This window comes from Sebastes umbrosus, chromosome 1, assembly GCF_015220745.1.
Source record: "Sebastes umbrosus isolate fSebUmb1 chromosome 1, fSebUmb1.pri, whole genome shotgun sequence".
Lineage (NCBI taxonomy): Eukaryota > Metazoa > Chordata > Actinopteri > Perciformes > Sebastidae > Sebastes > Sebastes umbrosus.
The window spans coordinates 6487707-6499879 of NC_051269.1; the positions used below are offsets into that span (position 1 = coordinate 6487707).

General features: G+C 41.4%; 2 protein-coding genes across 2 annotated transcripts; one reads left to right on the forward strand and one right to left on the reverse strand.

The window, feature by feature from the left end:
- Positions 1 to 269: 269 nt before the first annotated feature.
- On the reverse strand, positions 270 to 4438 carry tma7 (translation machinery associated 7 homolog). The gene is made up of 4 exons (XM_037766007.1): positions 4301 to 4438; positions 3709 to 3764; positions 2723 to 2810; positions 270 to 784 (listed from the first exon to the last, which is right to left on the reverse strand). Exons 1-4 carry the CDS (start codon positions 4314 to 4316, stop codon positions 750 to 752), a joined length of 195 nt encoding a protein of 64 aa, XP_037621935.1. The 5' UTR covers positions 4317 to 4438; the 3' UTR covers positions 270 to 749.
- Positions 4439 to 5383: 945 nt separating this feature from the next.
- ccdc51 (coiled-coil domain containing 51) lies at positions 5384 to 10710 on the forward strand. Its single transcript, XM_037765680.1, is given in 8 exon segments — positions 5384 to 5550; positions 7432 to 7521; positions 7620 to 7830; positions 8259 to 8396; positions 8537 to 8701; positions 9074 to 9280; positions 10020 to 10442; positions 10444 to 10710. Coding segments are annotated over 7 exon segments (1326 nt in total). The 5' UTR covers positions 5384 to 5550; positions 7432 to 7516; the 3' UTR covers positions 10621 to 10710.
- The last annotated feature ends 1463 nt before the right edge of the window (positions 10711 to 12173 follow it).

Here is a 12173-nt window from a genome sequence, read left to right on the forward strand (position 1 = left end):
ATCTTTGCGGTGCGTTTACATGCAACTTGTCGGCCAAGACAAAGGTGACAAAGTCGGCCTTCGTCACCGCTAGTTCTCTGATGCCGGCTCGGTGTGTCGGGGTAGTAAAAGACACTGTACCAAAGCAAATTATTGATTTAATGAGGTCTGAAATCATTAATAACTCGGGGGTTTAAAAGAGAAACTTGATCACTTCTGTTACTTTAGTTTTATGGTTGAGATTCTTGAATGATTCCTTTTCATATAACCAAGAATTGAAATGACAAGCAGTAATTACAAAAACTTTATTAGTATCTCCCTCTTTACAATACAATACAATAAGAAGAAACAAGACCTGGGGTGATTTGTGTTTCTGATGGTTAAAGTCTCACATGGACACAAAACTAAATACGGTGGAAATCATTTTCCATTTTCTAAAGCTGCAGAACTTCAAGCTGCAGGTTTGAAGCTTTTAGTCAGTGTGTGTGTGTGACTGAGTGAAATTTTTAACAACTTATATCACAGTGAAACCTGACTATAAGCCATTAAGGAGTTATGATGTGTGTACGGGGCAACAGATATTCCTGGTCCTTGAAATTCTCAAAATGATTCAATTCATGTTCACTGGTTAGAGGATGTCAACACCAGGGCAGGTTTTGGAGGTTGATGGGATTCATGTGTAACGGAGCAAAATAAACGGTCTTCTCAGCGAGCAAACGCACACCTCAGACACAGGAAGCGAAGCCGGGGAGCAGACCAACATCGTTGTCTTACTTCTTGCCTGATTTCTTGATGCCGCTGCCGCCTGGAGGGAAAAAAATGCCAAGATAAAAAAAAAATAATATGCTTCAGAAAACCTTTAATATGACCACATTTTTTTTGTACTTTGTTTTTGAGTTTGTCAGGGTATTTTTTTCTATGCAATATAAATTAGGGGTGGGAAACAAATCGATTCAGCCATGTATCGCAATTGTTTTTTTTACGATTTTCAAATTAATTATTTAATGCCAAAATCAATATATTTGCTTCATTTGAGTCTAAGTGGAGGTAAACGGAAGTTACCGCTTTTATTGTTGTAGTTTGAGTAACGTGACGTCATATCCATTCCGTATCCGTCAACCAAAACAAACCGCAGTGAGCCGAAACCAGAAAGTAGAAAACGTTGGAGGGTCTGCGTGGATACGACCTGCACCCTCCCATTTTAAATCCAGCGTGGTAAACACTACACATCCAGTAAAGGATGGAAACACTTTGGGTTTCACACATTGACAGGAAAAGCAGAGCTAGACATCACGGCTAAAGCTGCATGCTAACTCTGTCATGGACAGGAAACGTTATCATATCATGGTAACGTGCGGTCGAGCCGGCCGTCGCTCTCATCTCCGAGGTCAAATGGGCCGACGCTACAACTGTAGAGCACCTATATACTGACATTTATGTTAAATGCATTCAAACGGCCCCGATGGAGCTGACCATGGATGTATAAAGAGAACGCAGCTGACGGGAGAGCTAGAGACCACCTCGGAGAAGTTAGAGGAAGTAGACACGTGGGATTACGTCAGATTTTCAAAATAAGGTGCTAACAAAGGGAAATGTATATACAAAATACATAAATGGAAATAAAATAAGATTGATTGGATTATATTCACCAGAAGTATAAAACATTACATGTCCCTCCATCAAACATTTTTACTGGATTCATTTAGAGATTTTTTAAAGTAAAAGTCCCTAGAAGTGTATGATTCAACTTTTTCCCTCCATGGTCTAGTATTAAAGAAGTTAACAAAAATCACAATAAATCGTAATATCGATCGCAACCCATATTGAATCGGCAGCCAAGTATCAAGATAGTATTGAATCAGGAGATAGGTGAATCGTCCAAGCCCTATTATAAATATAGTTGCTTTAAAAAAGAAAAAAAAAAAAAGTCTAGTCAGTGGCAGCTGAGTGCATTCTGGGTGTTGTAGGTTTTCTACCTTTTGGGCAAAAAGGAATATCTCAGCTCTTTTTCTCTGGTCATGTAGCACCAATTTCAAAAATATTGCTACTGCATAGACCAGCTATTCTCAACCACTGGGCCGGGGCCCACTGGTGGGCCTCAGAGCACTACCTAATGGGCCATGGAGGTCCTGCCAAATGGTTAGATTAACCTCTTCAAAATCTGACGGCCGTTATTCTATCTTTCAGAGGTTGTAGCAGGCTCAGTTTTAAAGCTACCGGTATCATAGGAAACTAAAAAACCTAAAGAATCCATTGGTCCCAACCATGTCTCACCATTTTGTCGGGAAGGAGGCTAAATAACGCTCTAAATATACACCAAACTTTGGTGAGGAAAAACAGGCATGGCCATTTTCAGACGGGTCTCTTGACCCCTGACCTCAAGATATGTGAATGAAAATGGGTTAAATGGGTACCCACGAGTCTCCCCTTTACAGACATGTATGTCTCGGATGCAGTGACACAAAGTTGAGTGTTTTTGTTTTTTTTAGACGAAAAAATGTTGTTGAAGCCTAGTTTGTAATTTATTTGGGAAGGTGGTCCTCGGAAATGATTTTAACAATCAGAAGTGGGCCTCAGGATACAGAGGGTTGAGAACCCCTGGCATAGACAGTCTAGTTTTATGAAAAGACCATCTTTCCAGCAGTGAAACATTTCTTTAAGATGTAATTGAAAATAATCAGATTTTTTTTCTTTACAGGTCACATACACATCTTATACACCATGGCTGCTTTTCTGGTCTTACCTAGAGGTCCTTTTCCTGAAGCTTTGGCCTTCAGCGCTTCCATGGCCTTCTGGTCGTCCTTCTGCTTCTGCTTGAAGGCAACCTCATCCTGCAGACACACAGTCAGTTTACAATCCTTTGACTAAACTCTTTCCATGATATCACTTCTGGCTGATGTTCCCCTTCAGTCTGGGCTGCAGCTAACATTTATTTATGACTATTTTGGCAATTTTAGTCCTAGAAAGATTAAAACTGAGCATCACAGGTTCCCAGACACTAAACAACAAAAAGGAAATGTTGCTTCAGGGCTTTTTTATTTTTTACAACAAATACTCAGCTGACAATCGAAGACATCTCCTTGGGCTCTGAGAAATAGTGATGTATGACGTTATGTAGACTAAACTATCAGAAATCAGAAAGAGATTTATTGTCATGGACGTTGGAATTTGCCTTGGTGTTGGGATGCATAAAGGTCAAAATATACAATGAAAAAAAATATACTAAAAATGTACGATAAAATTATGTAAGTCACATAAATAAATAAATTAATATAAAAACTGGAGAAAGAACGGAATGCAAAATGAACGGATAATGAATGTACAAATATTCATTGTATAAAGAATATATGCAATGTGTAAATAACAATACAGAAATGTGCGTTAAGAAAGAAAACAGTGGATAGATTAAGTGATGCACTATACTCATTTTTAACAGTCTCTTCTGCACTATAGTCACTTTTCTTTTTTTAATAGTCGTGTATCACAGCTGTTACCTGCACTATATTCACTTTTAACAGTTTTCTTCATCTCCTTGTATTTTTATATCTGGTATATTTTTTTATACTTTGCACTACTAACTTTTTTACTGCCTTTTTACTAACATGTTTTTCCCTATGGAACTGTGATGCTGGAAACTTCAATTTCCCTTGGGATCAATAAAGTTGCTATCTATCAATCTATCCATCCATCTATAATGAAAACAATGGTACAGTCTGAGAGCACACTTACATCATCCATTTCCTTGTTCGCTTTCTTGGGAGCCTTCAGTGGTTTCTTTTTGCCTCCTGTGGACAACAAATCAATACATATTATATTGGCTGTCTGGCCTGATCAATAAACAGCTCATCTGGAGATAGACAGGGTTTGGTTTGCTGTGGTTTGGCCAGAAGGCCGTGATCCATTGAAGATCTACTCTTCAATACAACCGTGCACACAGAAGCCTGCTATACCGACACAGTGTCACAGTATAAGATCAACCTCAGCTGCGGTAGCGGGTCTGTGGCTAACACCAGCTATACATAGCTATAATGGTGTTTAAATCAGCCGCTGGAAGACTATTTACACGCCGAATGTCCCAGACGACCGCAGTGATTAACACATGACCCTGAAACATTGTCTTTCTCGTGTATAAAGTCCACGGTGACAGCAACAGAACATGAATGTGTGATTAGTGAACGCAGTCTGGTGAAGGAGGAGCGTCATGAGGCTCGTGGGCTCTTTAGCAGCCGCTAGCCTGCTAGCTAATGAATGACGCTGCTCTGAGTTTAATCACGCTGTCAGACACATTCCATGATGACCAGGAGATGAAACCAAGTCTCACCTTCTCTACCAGACATGATTCAAACTCGTCGCGCTGCTTTGAAGAGAAGAAATACACGTGTTTGTTCAGTTGAGATTACAGCCGGCTGTCTGTCTGATCCGCGCTGTCAGGACCCGGGGAACTAGAGATGGGTTGGTAGAGAACGAGCCGGTTCAAAGAGCCGGCTCTTTTGAGTGAACGATAAGAGCCGGCTCCCGTCCGAGAGTCGTTTTTTTTCTCTTTAATTAATTCAAGGCAGAATGATAGGACAATCTTCTCCGCGCCACAGGCACTCCATGCACTAGTGATGTTACGTGCTGTGCCGAGGCTTCGGAGCATGTGTTGAGTAATCCAGGAAGTTTTCCGCGATGCGCGTATCGAGGCTTGTATCGTTTTAGACCATTGACGTCATTGATGACGTCCGAAGCCTCGCTGCCTGGCCGTACCGCGTGACTGGTTCAGGAAGTGGTTCAGATCTTCAATAGTTAAACCAATGCCACTTTCCAGAAGTGACACAGGAGACTAATATTACCCCTCCTGCCATTATTATATTATATTACACGTGTAATATATTATCAATAATTGTATTGTAGTGTAATACTACACTACAATACAATTATTGACCAAAGGATTGGTTTACACACATAAGATGCATTAGTCACAAAACAATTACAGTTTATTATAGATGTATGTTATATACTCATAATATACTTACTAGAAAATAGACATTATATTATATATTATATAGATATAAATGGATTACATGGTAATATATTTATTTTTCATTGTTTATAGTCATTCCCAACAGCCTTTACTGGCGCAAAATACAGTATATCAGAGATCACATTGTTAAGATCATATCTACCTGTTTTACACTCTTTGGCCATCAGGTGGTTTTGTGTGTACATGAAGCCTCGAGAAATGAACCCTTTTCAGAACCAATTTGCTGGAAAGCTTCAATGCTTCATGAAGCTTCAGCTCGCCATCACTAGTAAAATGAAGAGCCGTTTGGGAGCCGAAAGAGCCTTCTCGGTGAGCTGAGCCAAATGATCTGGATCACTAAAAAGAGCCGTAATTCCCATCACTACGGTGAACTCAGGACCCCGGTGAACTCTGAACCGGAAACAGAGGGACCGCTATGTGCCTGAACGAAAAGCCCACTGAGCCTGCTGTTAGCTGTTAGCTGTCTCATCAGGATGCTAACACACTAGTTAGCCCAGAGAAACTGCGTCCGTGTGACATGTATGCTTTGACAACATTGAAGACAACAGGTATATTTATGTATTTATATGAGTTAAACGATCACAGACCTTTATATGACTAAACAGACCTGTTAGCAACGTGGAGCTAAAGCTAGCTAGTGAGCAATGAACAGGGAGATGAGCAGAGCAGAGCAGAGCAGAGCAGAGCAGAGCAGAGCAGAGCAGAGCAGAGCAGAGCAGAGCAGAGCAGAGCAGAGCAGAGCAGAGCAGAGCAGAGCAGAGCAGAGAGGTAACCTTGGAGGAAAACTGTTATGTAAGTTATACAGAACTAATGCAGTTAGTCTCTGTGTAACTGTGTCCTCCTACAGTCTGTCTGGCTGCTCATCAGTCAGTAGTAGAAGTGTCTGTGACCTGCAGTGGTGGAAATACTCTGCTACCAGTACAAGTCCTTCATTGAACATCTTACTTAAGTAAAAGTATCTGAGTATAATCAGGAAAAGGTACTTAACATATTAGAAAGTACTGACTTTGTAACTGTTTACTATTATAGATTCAATCATTAGATCATTATTACTCATGCATTAGTGTGAAAGCAGGATTTTAGTGTTGTAGTTGTTGAGCTGGAGATACTTTTGACTTATGATTATTATTATTATGGATTAATCTGCTGATTATTTTCTCCATTAATAGATTGATTGTTTGGTGAATCCCATCACAATGAAACCAGAGTCCAAAGTGACACCTTCACGATGTTTGTTTACTCCAACCAGCTGTCCAAAACCTCAACATTATTATAATACATTAAACATTGTTACAGTAAAAAGAAAAGCAGCAAATCTTCACATTTGAGAAGCTGGAACAATGAAATGTTTGATCTTTTCTCTTTCTTTCTTGACTAAACGATTACTGAAATAGTTGCTAATCAATATTCTGTCAATCAATTAATGGATTCAGCTGTAGTTGTACATTTTCAGATGTTGTGCTGAAAACCTGAATTTGTAAAGTAGCTCGTAACTAAAGATGAAAAAAGTACTATGTTTCTCTCTGAGATCTGACAAGAGGTAGAAAGTGACACAAGAAGAAAAATACTCAAGTAAAGTATTAGTACCTCAAATTTGTACTTAAGTACAGTACTTGAGTAAATGTGATTAGTCACCTGCGTCATGTAGTATGTGCAGAGTGCATATTAGTCATGTTTGTTTCCCCGGTTGTAAAATTAGTGTCAGTTTGATGTGGTGATGAAGTTAGCTAATAGTGGAATTTAAATGTCTCATTTATTTTAAGGGTGAGTTCAGTGGTGAAAAAAATACTTACATCTTTTACTTAAGTAAAAGTACTTGCATCAAAGGGCACAAAGAGTGAAAGTACACATTATGCAGGATGGCCTATTCCAGAAGAATGTACTATATATTATATTATTAAACTATAACTGTCAATGCATTAATATGTACAATGCTTTAATGTTGCAGTATTTTACTATTTATACTGCTGGGTAGCTAGTGAATTTCACCAAGGGCTCAATAAAGTCTTTCCCCCTTTATCCAAAATAATACATCATCATTTATTTGTTGATTATATTTTGTATTATTAATCAGAATCTGCAAAATAACAAAGTATCAAATAAGTGTAGTGGAGTAAAAAGTACAATATTTTCCTCTGAGATGTATGATGATGTATAATAAGCATATGCTCTGTTGCCAGTTTATTAGGTGCATTTGCATTTGCATTGTAGTGACTAACACCTAAATGTCTAAATAATATCAATTGCGAAGAACTCAAATTTAAACAGCTGGATTGTATCTGAGATAAGAGACGCTGGATCCAGTTCAGTGGTCAGATCTCTTTGACGCAGCAGCTCACCCTTAGCTGATAATCTAAATGAGAGGCTTTGAACCTGTTTAACATTCACACTTGATAGTATATCAATCATCTCACTGTTTTTTCTCACAGGTGCCTGTTCCAGTGTCTCTGTAGCTGCAGGGAAAGTGAAGCTCTGACAGTTTTCAAGCTGCTATTCTGACCACTGCCCTCCTCAATGAGGTACTACTTCAGAGGAAAGACCTGAGCTTTTATCTGTTTGGTTTTACGTTAAAACACGACACTGAAGCAGATGATTAACGGTTTCTTTACTGCGTCAGGTACAGAGGAGCTCAGATCTGTCTTCGGGCTCATGGACCGTGCTGTCTGACCCGCCTCTCCCTGGTTGGACCTCTGCCCGGCAGAATCGCTCTGGTCCGAACCTACAGCGCCCACCATCAGCCCGGCGCCCCCCCACCCACTAACCCCACCCCTCCTGATGGGAAGGGCGGAGCCGACGTGGTGAAGGAGCGAGCCCTGGCTGCCTTACAGGTACAGGAAATCCCTCTTCTGACTGTTTATAACAACCTTTCAAGACCATAGACACCACTGACTTCATATATTAAAGAGGACCTATTATGCTTATTTTCAGGTGCATACTTGTATTCTAGGTTTAAAAGCCCAGTCTGCTCTGGTTGGTCAGCTAGCCCACTCTGTTGTGATTGATCAACCAAACCAAACTTTTTGGACTCCGCTCTAACTAGCTTTTTTTTTGAGGATGTGCCAAATAGCCGTTATGCAAATATGTTACTTGGTGACATCATCATGCTACGGAAGAAAAGGCGGGACTTCAACAAGGCGTTTCAGAAAGGGAGAAAGCACAAAAGCATAATCGGTCCTCTTTAATCATCTGATACCACAAAAGAACACAAAACTAAATTAAAACACTGCCCTCTTTCTCCCTTCTCTCCCTCCTCCAGCATGCAGGTGAGCTTGGGCGGCAGTGGGGTCAGAGGTCGGCTCAGACGACCACCGCCACAGTCAACTACTGGTGGGCGAGGTACGAGGAGTTTGTCGGGCTCAACGAGGTCCGCGTGGCCCAGACCAAGGTCACTGAGGTCAGCAGACAGTAAGAGGCAGGAATGAATCCCAAATGTTGTTCAGTTCTCCATAGCTCACTGATGCCCTACGTTATAGATGAACTCCAACATCTATCCGTCTATACTGAGAGAGAGTCTCAGACGTGTGTTTCTTCCAGGCCGAGGCAGCGTTCATGGTGGCCAGAGGGATGGTGCGCGAGGCTCACATCAGCCTGGAGGCCCTCCAGGTCCGGCTGAAGGAGGTCAGAGACCGGCTGGACAGAGTCTCCAGGGAGGAGGCTCACTACCTGGAGCTGGCCACGATGGAGCACAAACTGCTGCAGGTTATATATTTAATATATTGGGCTGTCCGGAATACCATTTTTTTGGGCTTTGAAGCTTCAGTGAAAACTATTCGAAGGTATTCGAAGCTTTGCAGCTGCGCCGCTGTTAGCACGCATATTTTTTCTGCTAAATGCATAAAGCTTTATTGCATAAAGCAGCATATTTGTCCACTCCCATGTTGATAAGAGTATTAAATACTTGACAAATCTCCCTTTAAGGTACATTTTGAACATATAAATAATGTGTTATAAATGATCTATCAAATATTTAAATTGATTGACAGCCCTAGAATATACTCTTTAGTCTAGTCCGAGAGATCTGTTGAATAATGTACCTGTTTGTGTGATAACAGAGCTCTCTTCTGACCGCAGGAGGAGCGTCGTCTCCGGACAACGTATGAGAACTCCGAGGGTTCGGAGAGGGAGAAGTTCGCCTTGTTTCAGCGGGCGTCAGGGAGAGCCACGAGAAAGAGCGGTACGAGAGCAGAACGCACCAAGAACTGGTCCGTCATCGGCTCGGTGCTCGGAGCCCTGATCGGGGTCATGGGATCGACGTACATCAACCGCGTCCGGCTGCAGGTGAGGAGGGGGGGTGACAGCAGTTGGAGTCTATGGATTCGATGGAGAGAAAGGGTTGCTAATAGTTTAGTCTTCTGCTAACCTCAGCCAATGACTCATGGCCTCAATTAGCAGAGGGCTAAATATTAGCAACATTTACTCTCCATCTCTGAAACGTTTCTCTGATATTGTAGCTCGCTAGAGCCTCGAATCACAGTTTGTCATCTCTAATGTCTGTGATATCTGGATTCTGGTACCCAACAACACAGCAAGATGACATTTTAGATGTGTAACTTTAGTCCACTGCTAGTGTTCGCCTCCAGTCTTTCCTTTGTTTTGCCTCCAGCTAACACCGTGATGTCATCGTGACGTCGACACAAAAAGGGTCTATGGGTGACGTCACAGAGACTACGTCCACATTTTATACAGTCTATGGTGCTAACATGATCTGCTAATGTTAGCTACACAGGTTTTTATATATATCTCCTTCCAACCTCTCTTGGTAACGAGTATCACTATTATACGTGCCCCAGGCACAACGTTTATATACGTTTAAATGATGAAGTGATGATATTTTCGAAAGACATGGATGTAAACTGTAACTGGACGTGTTGGTGGAGGCATACAACCTCAAGGTGGTACTTCTAGTTTCACTATGAAGTAGTTTCTTGTTATTTACAGATATTTTATCCGTCCCCAGGACACCAGTGTGCATTGATCTTTGTTTCAGCTGATGCATCCTCACCTCTCTCACCTGTAGGAGCTGAAGACTCTCCTGCTGGAGGCCCAGAAAGGTCCAGAGAGCCTGCAGGAAGCCCTCAGAGTCCAGGCTGGAAACCATCACTCCCAGCAGGGCGAGCTCCGGACGCTCATCGACAACCTCCGGCTCGCTCTGAATGACGCCTTCACACAGAGGGACCTCGTGCTTCAGGACAAGAGAGCTCCGACCCCAAACTCACCCACGGTGCCTCTTTCAGCCTTAAAAGACCTCCAGACCGGCAGCCAAAAGGCAGAGTCCCTTCTGGAGTCCCTCCGGCCACTGCTGGGACAACTGGAGCAAGGACTCGGTAGAGTAGAGGGAGAAATGATGGAGGTGAGGAGGCTGCTGGAGACCAGACCACAGGCTGAAACACAGGCTGCTCAGCCCCAGTTAGCAACACCGGTGAGTCCAGAGAGACCAGTGAGTCCAGAGAGAGAGAAACCAGTGGGAGCCAGAGGTGATGGTGAGGCATCTGGAGGAGACCCAGAGGACACTGGGAGAACGAATCAGGACAAACACTCTTTATAACGCCGTGTTTACCTACACCGCCACCGCCATCACCATCTCTGCTGTCTACCTGCTGCTCAGAGGAGCTGCTTAGACGTGATGCCTGAATCTGTTCACATGCACTGAACCACCGTCAGTCACTGGGAGTAAATATCTAAATAAATTATGTTAGAATAAAAATGTTCTCGGTTGGAAGTAACTCAGTTTCTGTAATAAACTGGTTACTTATCTTCTTATGCTGCTGTTTACTGCTGTCACTGCCGGTGGCCTCTAGATAGGATTCATTCTGTGATCTCAAGAGAAACGTTAACTAAAAGGATTTTGGTCTTAATTCTAGCTGCATTCGACGACCTAACATCTGCTTTCAAATCAACACCTGTGATGTTTTTAACTTAAATTATAAATAATTATAAATAAACCTCGTCAGTAGTTGACCAGAGGCCTGTACTAGGAAGCAGGATTTAGGGTTAGCGCGTTAACTTCAGGTTTAACCCTTCAGGGTGTTGAGTCCTACGACAGTGGTTCACTTCTTACCGGGTAGATCGCCATGGTAACTGATGCTGAACACCTGACCTGCTCCGGAGCAAAAAAAAAAAGCACCGCCTACTGACCAATCAGAGCTCAGTGTGCAGATATGTATGATAATATTACACAAATACAAAGAAGTTTAAATCATAGTCCAGAATAAAAACAATATTTTACCGCTTTGAATTATGTTTTTATATTTATTTTTTTACCCTGGGTATGTTGAACTCGCTCCGTAGTACAGGCCTCTGGTCAGCCTATGTATATACTGTAGAATATAAACATAGAATTGAATCGAATAGATCGGCTCCATTTTCATATCCGATCCAGCTGTTTGAGTCAGTATCGGCCCGATATCTGATCCGGTATCGGTGCATCCCTACATGAAATTGTGCAGAGATCAGTATAAACACCTGAAGGAGCAATAATGAGAATACATGAACTGTGACTTTCATTAATGTGAGAACACATTATCATGTGAACTGACAAAATGAAATGGATCAATTACAAAAGTCTCTTTACAGCTGTGAGAGGGCCTTTAATCACTGCAGGCCACCAAAAGTCAAATTCCTGAACTAACTGCGTGTTAAAATGTAGAAAAAATGTGAATGAAGTTTTGCAGACAGTCTTGAACCTCCTCCGGTACTTGAATGTGTGTTTGTGTGTGTTGTTGAAGACTGAGCTGATGATGATCACTGTGTATTAAACTGTTAATTAACTGTTACCAAAGTTTGTTCTCCTCAGCTTTATTGTTTCTATAATAATAATATAACAAACACCAATTATTTTCACTATATGGTGAATGATTTTTCTTTTAAATGCTTGTTATAGCTGAACAATATTATTCTAAACCCAAATATATTCAGTTACTGTTCGTATAAGACGAAGAAAAATAGGAAATCTTCCCATTTGAGAGACAGCTAATCTCTACATGATAGACAACACATTTGATTTAAAATGTGTTGCAGGTGAACCCTTGTGTTGAGGCATTATCTATTTCTACAGTGGAAACCTCTTATAGCGATCAAACATCTCAGGACAGAATTATTCCTATAATAATGTTTAAGTAATTTGCTTATAGTAAAAAAAGTCTGTGGTTCATTTGGTTATTTTAATACATGA

Excerpts from the sequence above, each read along its gene's own strand:
- tma7 (XM_037766007.1), bottom strand. Across the intron at positions 2,811-3,708 it reads CGAACAAGGAAATGGATGAT|GATGAGGTTGCCTTCAAGCA; the intron begins GTAAGTGTGCTC and ends GTGTGTCTGCAG. Across the intron at positions 785-2,722 it reads TTCAGGAAAAGGACCTCTAG|GCGGCAGCGGCATCAAGAAA; the intron begins GTAAGACCAGAA and ends TTTTCCCTCCAG.